Below are 22,295 nucleotides of genomic sequence, written 5' to 3' on the forward strand. Positions count from 1 at the left end.
CCTTGTGTATGGTGCATTCCTTCGCGGCCCCCCAAAGAAAATTTGTGACAAAAAACTGTTCTAAAACTCAACATTTTAATAAAAAAACATTAAATTAAACAAAAAGTAGTGATTTTGTTAGTAGCCTTATTTTTTTTTAGGTTTAATTACACAGAATTCATGATAAATTAAGGTATTTCATAAAATGTCATAAAACTAGGGCCCCCCTGGCACCATCTCGCGGCCCCCCTGGGGGCCCCGGACCCCAGTTTGAAAACAACTGATCTAGCTGACCACCTTGCAACCCTGTTCATTATTCATTTAATAGATGCTGTCATCTAAAAAGTGACTTACAAATGATGTAAAAATTCACAATTTTGTCTAAGAAGTCAAAATTGTGGTTATATGTTTAAAATGTAAAACATTTTTTTAGAAATTCAAAAGTTTAGTTTTATTATTAGGTACAATAAGAAATGTTTATTTGGCCACATTGACACATTTTGAAATGGCAACCAAACCAAAATATTTTCAGGTAGGTTTGGTAATCAAAGTCAAAGCTGGATTACTGACATTATTCTTTGCTACATAGGAAGGACACTTGTTATATGGACAAACATGAAAGAGTTTTTCTTGAAATGAATGATGGCCTAATTCAACATAATATAAATTGAACAAATGTGTTATTAACAAATAAAAACCCATTTATAAAGTCATATTTGATCCTAAATTGACTTTTGATTATGTTTCCGAGGACAAGATACTTAACATAACATTACAATCACAGAAAGTCATGGTTGTTAATATGCCAGAGATTATGCTAAAGTTTTATAAGGTATAAGTCCTAAATTATCCGCAGTCCTCTTTCAGACATTCGAGAAATTACCTATTCCACTATGGCGAAGGCTTCGCTAATGAATATTAGTGCAGTCTTGTAGACGTTGCTTGGTAACCTTTTTGGAGTGCCTCATCCAATTTAATTGTATTTTGAAAGCATATTTCATAACAAAAGGTAATATAACAGTGAGACTAATAACAGATCTTACTAAATTAATATACATATATGATACATAATGAGAAATAGAGGAAAATAAACACATTTCCATTTCCAAATCCTTCTAGAGACGATTTTTATGTTCCACGTATTTGCTAATTGGAAATCTATCCGGGGTTTATTTACTTAGCGTCCAACATTCAGCCAATCACTTGGACGTACGTCACATAATTCTTTTAATATTAATGAGCGACGCCTTCGCCGTAGTACTATTGACAAATTCTCCAGCCGGTCAGCGCCGTGGGAGTGAGCGCAGCCTGTTTCAGTCAGTTCAGTTGTTGTGGCCGAAGATGGCGGCGCGTGGACGTGTTCAGCTCCTTCTGCTCCTCATGTCGCTCTCTCTCCTCTCCGTACACACACTGAAACCTCCTCCAGGCTTCGGGAACGCGCATCCTCCTGCCGTCGCCATGCATCAGCAGCTAAGAGCGGCGGTGCCGAATCCCGCCGCCGCGTCCTCCGGGTCTCAGTCCAGAAGATCCAGCGGGTGGAAGCTGGCAGATGAACAGGCCTGCCGGGACGACGTGACCCGGCTCTGTCCCAAACACACCTGGACCAATAACCTGTCTGTGTTGGAATGCCTGCAGGACCGGAAGGAGGTGAGCCAGGATGCTGCTTTTTATCTAATGCACTGTGAGAAGCATCAATACTTTTATGATATGTTGGCATCTTGAATTATGCACTTATAAGATGACTTAATAGGTGTCTGTGTACTATATTGATTGCAACAATTTAATACATTGATTTATACATCACCTTTGTTGTTTTACCTATTTAATACACTGATACATGTCTTTTTGGTACTTTAATATGTTGTTTAGTTCCTGTTTATTCATTCACGTGTTACTTTCACAGTGGGCAAATACTAATAGTCTAAATGGGATTAATATCTTGAGCAGCTATTTTACGCAGAAATGACCAGTTTTTCAGCATTTATATACCCTCATGTTGTTTCAAACCTATGTGATTTCTTTCATGGTAAAAGCAGCAGTTTTAAAATATGCAAGTTGATGATACACCTCATATGTTTTATATGTTATATTTATATGTTTTATTGTATGTAAAATCCCATTTTGTTTTCCACTTTAGAAATTCTTATGATTTTCTTGTGACATTGTGGTGAGAAAATTGTGACCGAATATTCAGGTTTGGGTAAACAATGACTTTAATTCTGCATTGTTGGCTTAAACCTGTAGTGTGGATTGGATTGATTTAAAACCGGACTTAAAATCAGTAACTAGATTTGTCGTTGTTGTTTGACACGGTGACCTAGTTGTGTGGATGAGGAAATTAATTCAACAAAAAGTGTTTTATTTTCTTTAGAGAATTGGATTATTCTCTCATAATGGTGATTTAATCGTACACTGAAAAACATTTTTTGTAGAAATTACAGTTGTACTGGAAGCAGTTTGCCAGTAAATTACTGTAGATTTAAATTGATGTTATTTACTGGCAATAGTTTGTTCAAAGTTAAATGACTAGTGAACATTAATGTCTTTATCTTTACATAATAAAACTTAAATAACACCCTCATGCAAAGCATTCTGGGAACCAAAATCTGAAGAAAATAAACAGAAAGGTGAGGATGAGGATTTCTGGTTCCCAGAATGCTTTGCATAAGGCTGTTATTTTATAGTTTTATTCTGTAAAGATAAAGTCTTATTAATGTTCAATGTTTAAACTTTGACCAAATTGTTGCAATAAATAACAAATTTAAATATACAGCAAGTTACTGGCAAATAGCTGCATAACTACAGCAATTTTTTACAGTGATCATCTGTTCTACTGTACAATAATCAAACTTGTGTCGTGTCTGGCTGTGATGGAAGAGCAATGTTTTTGGCATTGTTTTGATGAGAAACGAGCTGTTTTGTTGTTAGCCCAGCTGTCTCCATTAAACTTTGACATTTTTATTCTTATGTTTTCAAGCACTTGAGAAACAATATTTTTTGGCATATTTAGTGATAAACATCTTGAGTTTGTTTGTTTTTTACTCCCACAAACCTGTTGTATGACCTTTTTATTTGGATCTTGAAATCGTCTAGTGTTAGCCGGCACTTCTATTTTTGAACATTTTCTGAAAAACGACAAACCCAAACTAAAACGTCTGCAGCTCTTAAACCCTATGGTCTATATTCATAATGCTGGTCTTGTTTGAAACTAGACACTTGATATATTGTTGCCCAATAGTCATAACAACTCAGAATAGTAAAGAAACAGGGTAAAACAAGGTAAAATATACATTAAATGACTTCCGGTGACCATGTTGTAATTCAGATTTAAGAATGATACTCTAAAAAATGTAGTTTCTGTGAGCTTTTATTTTAAAAAAGTCCAGGCGTCCTTTTAGAAAAAGTGAACCTTGAAACTCCAAATAGACACATGAAAACAAAATGACATGATAATGAAAAGAGAATGATTTAGGACTACATACTACATGATGTATATCAATTCAGAACTTATTTGCCTACCAAAGTACATAGAAAAAACGATTTCAGAAAAAAACATTTGCATATTATAACTAGGGATCGACCGATATGGATTTTTCAGTGCCGATGCCGATACCGATTTTTGTTTCATCAGCCTTAGCCGATGACCGATACAGGCTGCCGATTTTCTTGAGCCGATATTTGGAGCCGATACTGGTTTTGCTCACTCAATTTACATCATAAAAATTATGTAAAAAATGGCATGTTGTTAAAAAGAGATGTTATTAGTTTGCACAGTTCTTACATTTATTGTAGTCTAGGACTAGTCTAATCCCTGTCCAGGAAACCGCCCCATAGAGATGAAAAAAACCCCACTTTGTTCAGCTATGATCAGCTGTTAAGCCGAGCTTTCAATGTTGTCGTGAAAAGGTTGGTTGTTTTTAGTCACATGACCTGCAATCGCTTGCGGGTTCCAGCACTCTGTCTGTAAATTATGCCGGAAAAATCGGCAAACACGGCAGCCATACACATAAAACTCGCAAATATCGGCCCGATATATCGGCCGGCCGATATATCGGTCTATCACTAATTATAACAAAATACTTGTTATTTTAATATTTTTATATGATATCTACCATAAGGTATTTTGATTTTGCAATAAACTTACATTTAATTAATACAATGACATGGAAATAGAATCTACTCAGTTATAAAAGAGATTATGGGTCCAGGGATATATTATACCTATTTATGTGTGTCGGGAAATGAAAAGGGAACCCCTGGTTTAAGTGAATGCTAATGTCTAGTCTTGATCTTGACAGCACATCTTGAAGATGTAGGAAGAGGGGAGATGATACTCAGATATTTGTTTCCCCCGTTTACCTTCAGTCTACTCATTTGCTTGTGCACCACTTTTCATTTGGTTATCGTTGGAGTAAAAGTTAATTTATAGCTTGACATCTCAGTTTTTCTTAACTTCATCTTAAGCCTCTTTGTAAATGACAGAGCCAAAGTCTTACTCATTAAAGTTACAACTTTAATGGGTTTGTGTTGTTCTCCATCTCTCTCTTTAGTAATTCTAAGGATCGGGCGTCTCATTAGTGTTGAAGCGAGGTTATGCTCTTCACTACGTGATAACTAATTTGAGCACCTGAGGGACCTTTTAGATAGTAGTCTGTCTGAAACCCGGCTATTAGTGTGACCCGTTTGGGGTGTTTCGTTAGCTTTGAAATCCAATTGGATGTCCAGCTTACTGGGCATTCCTGTCTCTGAAGTAATTAAAATATCTGGATGGTAGGTTAATTATGTTTAAAGCCAACAAAATCTTTTTATGTTAGTACTAGGGAATATCTAGAATTGTTTATAAAGAAATAATGTGTCTTATTGGCTAACATGTTTATAATGTATTTTTTGGATATACCATAGGATTCATTTAAGTACTAATCGGAAAAATTGACCCGATAGTCAATAAAGCGAGCAAAATGTTAAAGGGGTCATAGTATAAAAATCAGACTTTTTCCTTGTTTAAGTGCTATAACTGGGTCCCCAGTTCTTCCTAGAAAACCTAGAAAACGTGAAAAGGAAAACGTGAAAAAGAACAACCCAGTAACTTAGTTTGGGTAAGCCATTTTCTGCAAGCATGTGAAAAATTAGGTCATTCAGATTTCGCCTGTTTTGTGATGTAGGTAGCAAGGCAAATTGCAATAATACCGCCCCTTAATCTGGATTATCCAACCACGGCACTGCCATTTAGTGCAAAGAGAAAGAGAGAGAAAAGAAAATTGACAGCACAATTGAGTTTTAATTTCAAGAAACCACAATCATTATGATCAGTGTTTGCATTTCAACAGCTCATTTGCATTTTAAATGACAAACCCAAAAATGGCACACTTTTGCTCAGGACTTTAATATGGCAATTTTAACATGCTATAATAAATAATCTGTGGAGTATTTTGAGCTAAAACTTCACGTACGCACTCTGGGGACACCAAATATTTATTTTACATCTTAAAAAAAATCTCATCATATGACCCCTTTAAAAGATGGCAACGTCATTTACTTTAGTTTAAACTGCTGTTTGGTGAAAATCTGTTGTTTGCCATCCATTGTCAGATCTCAGTAAAAGCACAGACACAGCGCAAGCACCCAAGCCAACAATGGTCCTCTGGTTTTGGCATACGCAGTATAAAGAAGATACTAATTACGCCTACATGAATCAAACATCAAGCCAAGCTGTGAGCTCCTCTCGTAACCGCTTCCTCTCGTACCTCACGCCAAGTTTATTCGCTCATGAACGGCTGCATCGGCAGTCTTCACCTAGTCTCTAATTATTGGGATAATTGGTTTGCGGAGAGTCTGTAACAGCTGTGCCCCTCTAAAGAGGTAAATGATGTCCATAAATCTCTTCCTCGGGAGGTCAGACCCCTCTGGGTCGTCTTTTTCAGTGAACCCTTGCAAACGCTGGGTCGCGTCTGTTTCGCTTTCATTTGCATTTTTAGCAGGTTGCTCTATTGGTGTGACACAGTGGCAGGTTTGTTGTAAACAAAGCACCTAGCGTGACTGATGTGAGACCCTCCTGTGAGATCCAGGGGTTTGAGAAGAGGCCGGGATAAGGAGCGTCGCTTTTAATCAAACATTTGTTTGATGTGCATCGAATGGCTTTTCTGTCTCTGCTGTTTTACTGATTTTGTTTAGGTGAGCATCTTAATCTGACAGTTTAGTGATGGATAATTTGCACTGTTTATTTTTTGTTTTGGATGCATGACTGTGTTATTATCAGCTTTGGCTGTAAAGTATTTAGTGTAGAATTGTGGATGTGCCGCACTAATAAAGCTAAAATCTTAGATTGTGTTATGTTGCTGTTTAAGACACTATGGCCCGGTTTCACAGACAAGGCTTAAGCACAGAGTTGGCTTTACTGAAAATAACTTGCACTGATATCACTGACATGTATGAGATGAGATAATATCATCTATATCAGTATGACTCTCCTGTTTTGCAACAGATGCTCTGCCAAAAAAGCACACTGAGGTCAGACGTAAGCTTTCCAACCAGCTTGCCTGTTGTTCAGCTGTATATTTTTAAACAGTGAGGAAAGCCTTGTCTTTAATTTTTTTTCTTCATACGCTGTTTCAATAAATGTATTGTCTTACATATTGTCTTCGACTTACGAAAACATTTATGCCACTTTGTATAATACTGGGATATATCTTAAACTGCCAGACAGTCATCCCAAAATTACCGAGATATAAATATGATATGGGACAAACTTTTACCCCTATTTCTACCTTTTATATATTATTTTTCTTTTACCTATTTATATATTTATATATTTTATATTTATATTTATATAGTTATTTATATTTATTTAGTTATTTATATTTATATTTATTTAGTTATTTATATTTATTTAGTTATTTATATTTATATTTATTTAGTTATTTATATTTATATTTATATTTATTTAGATATTTATATTTATATTTATTTAGTTATTTATATTTATTTAGTTATTTATATTTATATTTATTAGTTATTTATAATTATTTATTTAGTTATTTATATTTATTTATTTAGTTATTTATATTTATTTATTTAGTTATTTATATTTATTTATTTAGTTAGTTAGTTAGTTATATTTATTTATTTATTTATTTAGTCATATATATTTATTTATTTAGTTATTTATATTTATATATTTTAAAAACAATTGCAGGTTAACATTGCAAGAGCCAAATTTTAATAGTTCGACTATGCAAATTGCACAAAAAAATATCCAGTGGACTTTCATAAATTGTTAAATTTCAAGTATTCACAACATCTTCTCCTAATAACTAAAATTGCACTACATGTTTTTTTATATTTTAAAGATATATAGACTAAACCGCCTTTCCATTGTACGCTATATTCGGACACAACGGTCGGTGTTGTGGTGGTCGTAATGAAATTTCTGTTTAATCCGTGTCAACGTGGAAGAAGCTCATTCTAGCGCAAGAGCCGTTAATTTACGAATGTATTTGTACTTATTAATTTACTCAGTAATCATATTAATCAGTAATCAATCGTTTTTAAAGGATTCAAGTGTTACTGATAAAGTTAAACAAAAAAGGATTAATAATTTTCACCTTGCACAGTGTTTTAAATGGAACAAACTGAAATACATCACTTCTGGGCGGCGTGTCATATGCGGTGTAGTCGCACAAGTTTGTTTATTTTTTAAGCATCCACAGCTCAAATTGGATCCGATTATTTTTTGCATCCCACACAGCCCCTTTCTGATTCTCTTTTCGGTTTATTGGCCATCATTTATCATGTATAGTAGAAACGTAAAAGTAACCACGCTGATTTTAAATCAGACAAAGATGACCAGTGGGCCAGATAAAGATGATTGGAGGGCCGCCAGTTGACTAGCCCTGTCCTAATTTAATCAAGACTTACTTCCGGCTTAATCTACGCTAGTCTGTGAAACTGGGCCTATAGGTTGTTGGTACTTGGTTATCAGTGTTCACCATTCTCTTTCATACATTTGTCAAGAATTATTGCGTACAAATCACACATTTATATAACGAACTTTCTTAAGCAAACTAGTCTAAAGATTTGTTTGCTTTACAATAATGTCACAGAAGGGCTGGAATATGTTCATGATTGTCATGATGATAATAGGCTTGTTCTTTTGAACTTGGTTGAAATATGAGCTGGGCATGGTTTCGTATGATACAGTACATCATGTGGTTGTTGGCATTTGAGGGTTGGCATTAAAATAATTGCATTCATTTCGACTAATGGTGCAGAAATCCAGTAATGGGTTGAAGACTGGTGCGCTGCTGACAGCTGTTGTCAATTTCCCAGAAGAAAATCAGATATCAGTGTTGTGATTTGAATGTCAGTATCAAATGTGATTTTGTAATTTTTTGTGATTTACTGTTTTTTACATAAAATCATCCTACATATAAAGAACATTTTGTGAAAATATAATCTTGATATCTTTAATATTGACGGAGTAAGATCATGTCAAAGATTAAAATCAAACTTTGATGCAACTATTGTTTGTTCAACTTTTGGTGGTGTTTTGTTTTTATGATAGCAGACAAATAGGCAAAATCCCCAGGTCTCATAAACTAAAGATCATGATGTCCAGACAGTTATTTTTTGTGTTTTTTATTAATGTTACAACGTTTACTACAGAGAAACTTGTTTCGTCTTGTTAGCTCAGTCGTAAAAAAGATTCAGTACAACGGCAGTGAACGTTTGTTCATGCGTACTGCTTCAGTTCAGGAACAGGTGTAAACCTTAATGCATGAAATGATTTACTTTTTAACTTTTTTCAAGTTTGGTTATTCAGACAGGGTCAGAATTATGCAAACACAGACTGTGGTACTGTGGTAGTTTCATCTGTAATTAATGTGTAAATTTGGCTTTGCTGAGTAAATAAAGCAGAAAAGGTTATAAAGTCAACACACAACGCTTTCATAAAGAGTCGAAGCATTATCTGTATGATGGTCCATTATTTATCTTTGGTGTGCCGACTTTATATATTTCTGCTCTAATAGTTTACTTGGTTAAGCACCCATTTTTGTTCGCTGGTCATGTGCATGCTATTGTTTTATTATTAAATAACTAAAGCAGACACACATATTTTAATAGACATAATAAAACGTATAAAAATAAAGCTTTTATTGTGGTGGTTGTTTATACACAAACTTCTATCAGAGTTGATTAGTTTTGTAGTGTTTATTTTTTGAGGCTGTATGTGTTTTATTATCTATGTGTTGCTGAGGCGAATGGTAAAGGGTTGTTTATCAGAGTGACATTCAATTTGTAGTTTATTATCCATTCAGTTTATACTGAACAACAGCGGGAACATTTTTCTTCGCCACATAATATTAATAAAGCTTCAGTAGCTGTTGTTTCTCCTTCAGAATAAAGATAAGCGTCCTGTTGAATGGCTCACCCTCGCTCTGTTATCTCTCGCTCACAGCATTTACTCTCATACCTAAAGATGAATGCGTCTGCTCGTGCCCGGTTCATCTGGGTTTTACTTTTCGCTGCCTTCTTGATCTGTGATTATTGCTGTTGGCAGGTTGTTAAGCCGTTAAGCTAAACCAAACATGGTTAAACAAATAGCATTAGCATATTCCCATATTTTCTGCTTCTAATGTGACACTGCCCACAATCTGTTTAAATTTGCAAAACAATACCCAAGTTTAAAGGCAAGCATTAATTTGAACCCTAACTAGTGGACTTCAGCACATAACTGCATATAATCCTGCTACAGCATAAATCAAACCGCTTTGAGGTGAGACATGTTATTACTTTCCTCTGCAAACTGATTTATGATTTTCATTTGATGGATAATAAAATGGCAGGAAAGGGATTTTGGACATATTTCAGCCACCCAGAGCACCCTAGCGACACCCTAGCAACCATTTAAATCAACCATTATGTTGAAAAAAAACAACCCAGTAACTTAGCTTTGGTAAACCATTCTCTGCAAGCATGTGAAAAATAGGTCATTGAAATTTGGCTCCCCTTGTGATGTCAGAAGGGGATCTTATTAAAATAATACCACCCCTTAATCTGCACTTTCCAATCACCGGCACTGACATTTGGTGCAGAGAGAGACGGAGAGAAAAAAATATTGACGGCACAAACTAGTTTCAATTTAACATACCACCATCATTGTGATCAGTGTTTGCATTTCATCAGCTCATTTTCATTTTAAAGGACACACCCCAAAATGGCACATTTATGCTCAAACCTACAAAGTGGCTTTAATAAATTATAAAATATGATATTTTGAGCTAAAACTTCACATACATACTCTGGGGACACAAAAGATTTATTTTATATCTTATTAAAAATCTTATGAAATGTCCACTTTAACCTATGATGGGTTGTTGCAACCTATAGTTGGGTTAATCATGGACAGTTTATAGATTAATTTAAACTGTTGAGTTTTACCAAAAATATTGAATATAACAAGTAAAAGCACTGGTATTACTATGTGTGTATATATAGGGGAAAATGCATCATTCAATATAAAGAGTTCTGCCTTAAAGTTAAAAGAACCAATCATCAATCGACTGATGATTGTCTGGGGGAGGAGCTAATCTGTACAGCGTCACATGATGCGCTTGACAACTTGTGTGCATGCAGTACATTGACTTTGAAGAAAGGTTTTTTATTGCAATTTGAGCTTAAGAAACAAAAGTCATGGTACAGTTGATGCCAGGTTTAATTGTTTGTCAGAAATCTGTTGTTTAATTATGATTTTAGCATAATTTTTTTTTTTAGTTTTTAGTAGATAGATACAGTATGCATGCCTTGTGGTGTCTCTTCCCTGAAGGGACTTTGATTTTACAGTGCATTTTTACAGTGTAGCTTTCAAATTCAGATTGCTAACAGTGAAAATTTTATTAATCAAAAAGCACATTCAAAGTCCCATTAAAAGTTGTCAATGGTATTTGAGCAAAGTAAGTGCAGAGGATTTTTGTTAACGGCAGGGTAAAGATGTGACGGTCATATCAGGTTTTTCAGTGGTTTTAAATTCATTAAAGGGCACCTATTATACAAAATCCACTTTTTCATTTTTGGGTGAACTACCCCTTTAAGTATTTATTTTAAATACCAAGATTAAGACAAGTTTAAAGGGACACTCCACTTTTTTGAAAAAAAAGCTCCTAGAGTTAAACATTTGATTCTTACCGTTTCCATTCAGCCGATCTCCGTGTCTGGCGGTACCACTTTTAGCATAGCTTAGCATAATCCATTGAATCTATTTGGACCATTAGCATCACGCTCAAAAACAACCAAAGAGTCTTGATATTTTTCCTATTTAAAACGTGACTCTTCTGTAGTTGCATTGTGTACTTAGACGGAAAATTAAAAGTTGCGATTTTCTTCGCAGAAAAATTTTCTACGCTCATTCTGGCGTAATAATCAAGGACATTGCTGCCGTACCATGGCTGCAGGAGGCGCAATGCCATTTCTGGCTTATAACAAAAACAGAATAGTGCATAAAAGCTGCTGTGTGACAGATTTTACAGCTAACAAGCCAAAAAAACCCAGAAATAAATTTTTATAAGCTGTCGACCCCAAAAAACGAGCGTTTAAAGACACAAAAGTGGAAAACATGCAACTTTTCATAGTACTACTTTTAGTGGAACTGCGCCCACTAGTGGGAAAAGTAGTCGGTGATCCACTTTTTTCTCCTTAAAGGCTGGGTTTTACAGCTCGACAACTTATAAAAACGTATTTCTGGGTCTTTTGGCTTGTTAACTGTACACATTGTCACACAGTAGCTTTTAGACATTATTCTGTTTTTTGTTTAAATTGCGTGCTTGTCTCGCACTGCCGCATCAGTGACAGAACAAGTTGCAACATTAATCTCTCTTTTATGTCTTCTGAAACATTAATCTCTCTTTTATGTCTTCTGAGATTTTATTTTTACTCAAGTTTAGGTGTTTTCAGTACACAGATGGTTATCTGAGATACATGCTCTTCAGTTACTGATTGGCTGTCCGTTGCCAAGCATTAAGTCATAACATTATAACCCGTTTCGTTTCACACTGCATGCGTTTGGCACCGCATTGCGGGGTTAACCTCACAAAAGCCGTGCTAACCCTGCTTCAGAGCAGGGTTTCATAACCCTGGGTTAATTTCAGGGATAACCCTGCTTCTACATTACAAGTGTGAAATGATCCTTAACCTGGGGTTAAGCGCAGTGTGAAAAGCCCTTTGTGTCAGATTGTTTTGTACAGCTAGCTACTCCAAACTCTTTCTGCTGTGCTGTTTTGAAGGTCAGTGCTCTTAAAGCTTCTTAAAATGGCCTTCGGCTGGCTGAATTGTTAAAAAAACATTAACATCCCCAGGATATGTTACACTACAGGATTTTTTGAGACCCTTTGACTGAATGGTTCTTCTATGCATCACTGTAAAAGCACATATGCTCAGTCCGCCCTGACATACGAATAGAAACATTCAGTTCTGGCTGTGGTCAAGGAGCTGGACGATTGATCCGGGTGTGGTCACCGCGCTCACATATCAGTCTGTTCCTATTTAGGGAGCGTGCAATGTTACAGTATGTAGTTCAGCTCGGATATCCTCTTCTGTTCCTCTTGAAGAAACATTGCTGATGAAGCTTCTCTGTTTAGTTGTGTTAAACTTATAAAGTTGTATGTGCATTGGGTTTTGCATTTTAGACAATGGCTAATTGCATTTTCCTGGTCTGTGAGTCACGCGGCTTTTGTGCATTGTGTTTGGTTAAGGACTGTGTTGTTGTTGTTGACAATTTGCACAGTGTGATGTAAACCAGCCAGACTGAGAAAAAACAGACACGAGTGCTGAGACGGTGAATATCGAGGGAGGAAAAGTGAAAGTTTAAGTGTAGTGGCGTATGGCAAAACACCTTATTTGTACTTGCATTAGCTTGCATTATAATACAATTCATTGGTGGAACAATCGGCTATTGGCAAAAAATCCATGCCTATAGTTTTTTCCGAGTGCGTCCGTTGCTTCATATCATTATAAAGTAATTAATTTGCTGAATAGAAGCTGAATTAGCAGAGAAACACCAGGAACCTAAGTTTGTCGTCAAGGATGACAGGATGCTAATATTAGTAGTACCTCAAACAGTTAATACAAGCAGATAAATCCAACCCAAATGTTTAATGTCACGAATGTTATTACAATCGATTTGCATTCATTTATGGTTACTTTCATCCATATTTTTAATTTAATAACGACCAAAAGTGAACTATATGTAACTGTTACGTAAACATATCCAACTAATCAAACTGAATTCAATTCTTTTTATCACTGCAATACTTCTTTTGTTATTTTGATTAGATAATCATTAAATGTTTAAACAGAAGCAAATAAAGTACAAGACTACACATACAGTGAGGAAAATAAGTATTTGAACACCCTGCTATTTTGCAAGTTCTCCCACTTAGAAATCATGGAGGGGTCTGAAATTGTCATCATAGGTTCATGTCCACTGTGAGAGACATAATCTAAAAAACAAATCCAGAAATCACAATGTATGGTTTTTTATCTATTTATTTGTATGATACAGCTGCAAATAAGTATTTGAGCACCTGTCTAGAAGCTAGAATTCTGACCCTCAAAGACCTGTTAGTCTGCCTTTAAAATGTCCACCTCCACTCCATTTATTATCATAAATTAGATGCACCTGTTTGAGGTCGTTAGCAAAGACACCTGTCCACCCCATACAATCAGTAAGAATCCAACTACTAACATGGCCAAGACCAAAGAGCTGTCCAAAGACACTAAAGACAAAATTGTACACCTCCACAAGACTGGAAAGGGCTACGGGGACATTGCCAAGCAGCTTGGTGAAAAAAGGTCCACTGTTGGTGCAATCATTAGAAAATGGAAGAAGCTAAACATGACTGTCAATCTCCCTCGGACTGGGGCTCCATGCAAGATCTCACCACGTGGGGTCTCAATGATCCTGAGAAAGGTGAGAAATCAGCCGTGAACTACACGGGAGGAGCTGGTCAATGACCTGAAAAGAGCTGGGACCACCGTTTCCAAGGTAACTGTTGGTAATACACTAAGATGTCATGGTTTGAAATCATGCATGGCACGGAAGGTTCCCCTGCTTAAACCAGCACATGTCCAGGCCCGTCTTAAGTTTGCCAATGACCATTTGGATGATCCAGAGGAATCACGGGAGAAAGTCATGTGATCAAATAACTTTTTGGTCATAATTCCACTAAACGTGTTTGGAGGAAGAAGAATGATGAGTTCCATCCCAAGAACACCATCCCTACTGTGAAGCATGGGGGTGGTAGCATCATGCTTTGGGGGTGTTTTTCTGCATAGGGGACAGGGCGACTGCACCGTATTAAGGAGAGGATGACCGTGGCCATGTATTGCGAGATTTTGGGGAACAACCTCCAACGTAAACCCAATAAAGAATCTTGGAGTTTTATGTTTATTTTTATTCCAATATCCATTTTAAAAACTATCTGTCTATTGATTGGTTATTGGCAAGCAGGGACCAACTTAGTTATCTGTAAAATCCACTATCGATCGACCTCTAGATAAAATACATTGTCTGGTCATTGTATAAAATTCTCAGTCTGTATGAGCATCATTGTTGACAATTATGATACTACCAAAGCTTACACAGTACAGAAATAGACAATATAGAAAGAAATATAATAAAGAGAAACATAAAGACTAATTTCTCTCTCTTTCTCTCATTGTTTTACAGGAGACGGAAATCTCTGTGGATTGCAACCATGTAAGTGTTATAACAGATCTGTCTTCAATCATAACATCAGCGCTCGACCCGATCTGACTCAACGGTCTGCACAGCTTTCAGTTTGACGCACGTTTACAAGACCCTCAACACGATCTTTATACTCCCAGGTCGACTCTTTGTAGCTTTACAAGCGCATGCGTCAGTAGGACTTGGAGACCAGGAACATCAGCGAGTAATTTCAGAAGAGTAATGGTCTAATCACTGTCTAATGGCTGCATCCCGCAATTAATTTGATGATGTCCCGAGAGGGGTATCTGATTCTCAGCTTCTTCCCTCATATTCAAAGCTTTGATGTTCTCATTAGACTGCAGTGCTCCACAAATCTGAAATGAAAAAGATTTAGGAATATTATTCAGACCCATCTCATTATGTGGGGTTTGTAATTGAGCTATAATCATGATAAAGACCTCATTCTGACATGTTATAAATGTCACTATTCATTTGCAGTTTTTTCAATGAGGTCCAGGATGTGTTGAGCTTCGTAGAATGGACCAGAAATAAGGGCATTTATTTTAACTAAGATGTTCTCGTGCACCTTATGATCTTCAAACATTTACAGTGTTGATGTTTTATCAATATGATCTTTATTTGGCAGCTCTTGTGGAACTATAAGCTGAATCTCACTACAGATCCAAAGTTCGAGTCGGTGGCCCTTGAAGTGTGTACGAGCACCATGTTAGAGGTCAGTTGTGGATACGCCGACATGTTTAACTTTTCCTTGTTTAGTTCTTCAATTACCCATCAAATGAATATGGTCATATGGTTCAGTTAAAGGAACAGTATGTAAGAAATGTATATCAATTAATCATAAAATGACCATGATATGTCACTAGACATTAAGAAATCATTTTCATTTCAAATACTTATATCAGTGACAACAGTGGTCTGGCCAGGATATTGTCATTTAAAAAGTGGAGTTGCAGCCCTCAACTGATGTTTATGTTGTCATTTTGTGTATTGGCCACCAGTTGTGTGATTGCAGTACAAGTTTTGGCCACAATCCTACATACTGTTTCTTTAACTTTTATAAAAATGGTGCAAATGTCATTTTTTATTGCATAAAATCTATGTAAATACACTATGTGCATTGAAATAAACCTCATGCATGCTTTTCAAACAAGTTTTTTGAATTTCTCAACTTGCCAAACGTTTTTGTCACTGACCCACTTATACAACTGTATGCGTTTATCTAAATGTAGCAGAAATGCCATACCAGCAAAATAAACAAAGTCTGCATTTGTAATGCAGTGTGGTTTTATGTTTGCTGCACTCAGAGCTGCAATAATATCATTAACATCCCAATAGACTATGCATTGCATTGCATTGTCTCTCACTGGCCTTTTTAAGAGTGGGTGTACATTTGCGGTTGAACAGATCATTTAATTACAATGATAGAAATGGAGTTGAGAATGGGAATACATTTAGCGTCGTGTCTCACGGTTAATAAAAAGACATTTAATCTGTTTCTCAGCTGAAGGAGTGTGCGGATGAGGAAAGAGGAAAGGGCTATCTGATGTCCTGCCTGGTCGATCACCGTGGCAACATCACTGAACGCCAGTGCCATCAATACATCACCAAGATGACCAGCATAATCTTCAGCGACTATCGGCTTATTTGCGGATTTATGGACAAATGCAGAGAAGACATCAACACGCTGCAGTGTGGTAGCATCGCTGTTGGAGAAAAAGTACGTTTGCATACCAAAAATAGTGTTGAATGTTTTAGTTTCCCGGCCCACAAGCCACAAGCCTTCACACAGATCTAGAATATCCCTTTGGGAAACCAAAAAATGCTGGCTTGGTACCAGATGGCTGTGTGTTCTTGTGACTCAGTCATTCTTAAAATGTTCACGTTCCTCCAGGCGTGTTGAAACATGGGTACCCGGTCACCACACTTCTTAAATTCCCCACGGGTGAGCACGTAAATTATTTGCTCAATTGATATTACAGTATGTTGACTTAAAATAGCTCTATAAAGGTGACATGACTTTTTTTGTTCTTAAAGATTGAAGTTAGATGAGGATGAAGTTTTAAGTTTTTAAGTTAATGCAGTTTTCATTTTTAAAATGTATTTTATAATTAAAATTGATTTTATGAACTAAAATCTTTATCATATCACATATTGCATTGTTTAGCAACTTATTGCATATTGAATTTTCTTGAACATCATGCAGGCCTGGTAAGTGCTGTAGGCCACTGGGAAGAATTTACATATTAAAACATTTCTTGAAAGTGTCCTATTAGCAATATTTATCAGATTTTTGCTACTTATGATTTTCTGTGATTAAACATACAGAGAACTGAGAAATATATTACAGGTCAAAAACTTGTTTTGAAGTTATGGTCCAGAACATTTTGTACAGACGGTTAGTGACTGTGCCAACCATTGGCCATATTGTGAGACTTGAGCATGCTAGAGACATTCAAATTGTCAATATGTTCATGCCAAAATAGTTGCTATGATACATGTCCGAGTGTGTGATCTCTGGGTATATATAGTTATATGTAGTCTTTAATTACTTTAAACATTTGTTGCATTTTACAACTGTGGTTAAACAAGGATTTTGTTTTTAGTTAGATGCCTTAGATGCCAACTCTATAAAGATTTCTCCGAGAAGTTATTTTGTGACAACAGAGGTCCTGTGCATGAAAGGTTTTTCTGCCAATTTTAAATAAATAAATTAAATGCTAAAATAAAAAAATAAAACAGCAAAATATGTCCCAAAATTGAAAATTAAATGCTAAAATAAATGTAAACATTAAATTAAATTATATCCATTTTCAAGGTGATAATGAATCATCCCTGCCAAATTGAAAAATAATGAATAGAATAGAATAGAATAGAATAGAATAGAATAGTCTTTATTGTCATTGCACAGAGGTACAACGAAATTTAGGGTGCGCCCTCACCCAACAACAAGAAGAAAAATAAAAACATACATTAGAACAAAAGACAATGAAAACAGACTAAAACAACCAATGTTCACTTATAAAAAAATATAAATATATATATTATATTACGTTGCATATATATATATATATATATGCAACGTAATATAAATATATCTAAAATCTTAACACTGTCCATAAAATTATTAAATTATACAATTATTAAAGTGCAATTTATTCGGTGGGCTGATTGTCTGAAATTTGTCTGATTGAAATTCATTTTCAATACAATCTGGAGGCAAGACAATATTAACCAATATTAACTATTTTCCCGCATTGACGAGTTATCTCTCTTTAAATTCTGTGTATGTTTTGATAATCGTTCTGAATCTGATCCCTAACAAAATTATTTTCCAAAATTCAATTATTTCAGCTTTTTGCTCAAAAGTTATAAACGGTTATAAAAAGAAAACAATTGAAGATAGGATGAAAAGTTTTTTTCCCCGTTTTGTTTGTTTGTTTGAAAGCAGATGATCTGTTCTTTCATTTGATATATTTATATGTTTATATATTTATAGAAGAGAAATTTCCTGGAAAGCATTTTGTAAAACTTTTGTAAAATATCAGGCAACTTTTTTTAAAAAAAGGCTTGTGGGAAATTAGTTAAAATTAAAAGGGGGAAAAAAGGCATTTTATTAATGATCATGCATAATAGTAAAACAATCAAATTAAAATGTAAAGTTCAATTTTAATTTATGTTCTCTCATATTTAATTGTTTTAAATTTCAACTTTGTATGTTAATCAGTGGGTGGGTTTTTTTTGGGATTATATTTTGCGATTATTTTTTTGATCATTAAATTAATAAATGTAAAATTGGCATACCTGTGAGGTCCTTGAATTGCATAAAAATACCTCTGAACTGAATACACCATGAGACATTCAGTGGTTTAAATTCTGCAGGTTTATCTTTAGACTTTATTTTCGTGTTTTCAAACCACAAAACCGCACAGACATCTTAAACTTTACAATTATAGCATGATATTAAAATCTAAAATTACAGACGTGCATTCCATTCTTTTAGCTAATTTTGTTTTGTCCCCTTGCCTTGCTTCGTTTTTCGCGTCTTAGCTTTTGCATTCATACGGACACTGTTTGTGTGTTTGTATCAGGACCTGCACTCTCAGGGCGAGGTGATTGGTTGTCTGGAGAGAGCTCTCGTCAGGGAGGCGGAGCAGCAGGAACAGGCTCATCCAATCACGAACGAATGTAAGAAGGCCATCATGCGAGTGGCCGAACTGTCGGCCGATGACTTCCACCTTGACCGTTACCTTTACTTCTCGTGCCGAGATGACCGGGAACGCTTCTGTGAAAACGTACGTCCTAACCAGGACACACAGATTCTCTTTAATTATCACTTTTATAGTCAGAAACAAATTTTCACCTTGTTTCTCCTTCTTTGTGACTGCCTACTCCAAAATGGGGCGGGTAGGGTTAAGGCAGAGATAGGCACGTCCTGTCTGTCTGTCATTGTCAGGTGGCCACACCCTCATTTGGAGATCTCCAGGCTGCAGTTATATTCTCTTCTGTTTTTGGTTCATACTTCAACATCTATAAAACCAGCAGAAATAATATACCCACTTTTGCGTGCACTCTTCAAATTTTGTGTGCACTTATCCTAATCTTACAATACTATATAACTAAGATAGTATGCAAACAGAGATGCAGCCCTTCTAGTATCTTACATATGGGTGTTTGCTGGCATGAGTTGACTGGCAGCTGCCTCTAAGATGCTCTGAAGATTAGATAGACAGGATTAGAAACAAAGTGTTGATGGATGTCGTAGGCTGATGTGTGAGAATGAAGTGTTAAATATTTCCCTCTTGTCCTGATTTAATGACTCGATCCTTTACATTTTAATGGTTGTTTTTTGCAGACTCAAGTGGGAGAGGGCAGAGTCTACAAATGTCTGTTCAATCATAAATTTGAAGAGGCGATGTCTGAAAAGGTGCGTCACATATTCATTAACAGCATCTTAATACACTCTTTTTAAAGAAATGTTGTGGGTTTAAAAAAGGGAAATGGTTTATGACTAGCACATGTACATTAATACTATACACTTTCAAATCACACATTATAGATTACTGTATTATACATTGATAGCATAACCAACGTTAAACCACTAGTGGTCCGTGAGGGTACTGCAGGTGGTCCGTGTAAAGGCAAAATAAAATATTAAATAATATATTTTTTAAGAAAAATATCTTTTTTTAAGAATATGTTTTAAGAATCTGTTGTACTGATGTGATGACCAGTTATAGTTTTAGTGCTAGTAAGTCTATTTAGAGGTGCAGATAAATTCAGGACTTTGTGCAGACATATTTTATTATGAGTATTATGAGGTGGTCCTCAAATAGTGGTCCACACACACAAAAAGTTTGAAAACCCCTGCATTACGTAATAATAGTACTTTTTGGAAGTAACGAGTAAAGTAACGTATTACTTTATAAATGTACACAACAATATTTTAGTTACTTTTTTTATAAAAGGTAATGCGAGTCACTTTAAGTTTAATTAATTCAATAAAAAAATTACTAAATTAGACTGAACATAGTTACGTAGAATTACATGGAAACAGTTGGAGTCAGAAACGGAGATGGCAGGCCAAAGCTTGACATTTTTGCGATGGAAATATGCTATTTCTAAATGCAGAACTTCTCAGTCATAAAAACACCTGCAAGGCCTGAAAGAGATCAAGCCTCAGCCAAGTAAGAAAAGTAATGCAAAAGTAACTTAAAAGTAACGTAAGTATTACTTTTCATGTAAAGTTACTAAGTTATGCAATTAGTAACTTTTTTGGGAAGTAACTTTAATATTGTAATGCATTACTTTTAAAAGTAACTTTCCCCAACACAATTTGTGGATGTAAAAGATCCGTAAAGATTGAAGTCTCAAACAAAATCGATATTCTTTCTAAAAGTGACGGCTCTTCCACGCCTTCCCAAACACCCATCCACATATCTACGTCAATGTGTGGGAAGATTTGCATAACATCGCCCAAATGTATATGCAAAGAATTTTTTTTTACTTTTATTCCTGCTGTTGTATTGTTAGATTCCAAATATGGTAAGGGGCGTACATTTTCGTAGCATGCTTAAGGAATCCAGCCAATCACAATGCACTGGATAGCTGGTGAATCAGAGCACACTGCGCTTTTCAGAATGATGAGCTTTTAAAAATTGATGTTTCAGAAAGGCGGGGCATAGAAGAGAAACAATAATGTACAGTGTGTCGAAAATAATTAGTTTTTTAACCCTAAACCAGGTAAATACATTGCATTACACCAAAGCCCTTTTCACACAGAGATTACGGAAAATACACGGAAAATGTGTCCGGGATTTGTCCCGGATCATTTGGTTTTTGGCTCATATACACTGCCAATGATTTTCTGGAATCTGTGCGTGTGTTCTTGCAAATACCATAAAGATCCCGTAAAGACACGTCACGTATTTTAAAGTCCTGCACTTGGTAGGTTTTTCACAGCGTTCTTAAGTTTGTTAATTATTCATGATTTTTTCTCGAGAAACCACATGTGTGCATGTTTGCTTATGACAAGATCATAAGAAGTGCATAATGCGCTATTCTGTCAAGTTTGTGAATGATCTCCGCTTCAGCACCGATAGTGACGAGCTCCCCGATCTCTGCTTCAGTCCAGTTTGCTGACATTTCTCGTCGCGAATGTCGATCTGCATTTAAATCCCTGTTTTGAAGAGCTGAACCATAACTTCTGCCCCTTACGTCATCGTTTCTGCCTTTTGTTCACACAAAATGCTTTCCGTGAATGTTGCTGCAATGTTACTAGATACACTTTACGGAAGCGATCCCAGAACATTTACGGGAAGTGTTCGTGTTCACACAGAAGCCTCTCTGCCAATTTTACAAATATTTTCTGGGACCAAAGTGCTTTGTGATTAAGGTTCAAATGTCATATGACCCCTTTAACCTGGCTATAACAGTAATATCACCACTAAAAGAACTTTAAAAAGGTTTAAGCCACTAAAATAAGACACATTTGCACACAGAAGTAAAATGTTTCAGCACATCCACAAGAACCTACGAATGAAATGTCTTGGTCCAAAGATCAATTTTAAGTAGTTTGTCTGTCGCCGTCAAACCTTATTTTACTAGAAAAATCCCTTAATATGATCACCAAATGAATATAATCGAACAAATTTCAAGTTTATCCTGAAGTTCACGTAAAGTAGTTTGAATCCTTAGGAATGGTTGATAGCACCAGGAGCAAAGTTGAAAGATCCCACAGAAAAGTTATTTATGAGTTTGTGAGATGTCATGATCGTCTGTGACCTCAATTAGCATTTTTCTGTCCACAGTGCAGAAACGCCCTGACCACTCGACAGAAGCTCATTGCTCAGGATTATAAGGTCAGTTACTCCCTCGCCAAAGCCTGTAAGGCTGACCTGCGCAAATACCGCTGTAACCCGGACAGCAGCATGCCCCGGGCGAGAGAAGCCAGGCTATCTTACCTCCTCCTGTGTCTAGAATCTGCAGTTCACAGAGGTTTGCAAATATGGGGCATAAGTTCCATTCTTAACATACAAAAAACTATTTTTCATACATGCATCCTATAATCGTTTTGTGA

At 35.8% G+C, this 22,295-nt stretch overlaps 1 protein-coding gene across 2 annotated transcripts in view; it reads left to right on the top strand.

Annotated features, from left to right (window-relative positions):
- Positions 1-1,116: 1,116 nt before the first annotated feature.
- Positions 1,117-22,295, top strand: part of glg1b (golgi glycoprotein 1b) — a 43,896-nt gene continuing 22,717 nt past the window's right edge. The window contains exons 1-7 of one of the 2 annotated variants that reach the window (XM_055173631.2): positions 1,118-1,626; positions 14,699-14,728; positions 15,345-15,431; positions 16,221-16,436; positions 18,808-19,011; positions 19,572-19,643; positions 22,027-22,213. In XM_055173631.2, coding sequence (XP_055029606.2) covers positions 1,216-1,626; positions 14,699-14,728; positions 15,345-15,431; positions 16,221-16,436; positions 18,808-19,011; positions 19,572-19,643; positions 22,027-22,213 — 1,207 coding nt within the window. In that variant the 5' untranslated portion in view covers positions 1,118-1,215. Of the gene's footprint in view, positions 1,627-14,698; positions 14,729-15,344; positions 15,432-16,220; positions 16,437-18,807; positions 19,012-19,571; positions 19,644-22,026; positions 22,214-22,295 lie in introns of both variants that reach the window. The other variant, XM_073853879.1, reaches the window with a different exon arrangement.

The sequence above is a fragment of the Misgurnus anguillicaudatus genome, chromosome 15, assembly GCF_027580225.2.
Source record: "Misgurnus anguillicaudatus chromosome 15, ASM2758022v2, whole genome shotgun sequence".
NCBI classification, from domain to species: domain Eukaryota; kingdom Metazoa; phylum Chordata; class Actinopteri; order Cypriniformes; family Cobitidae; genus Misgurnus; species Misgurnus anguillicaudatus.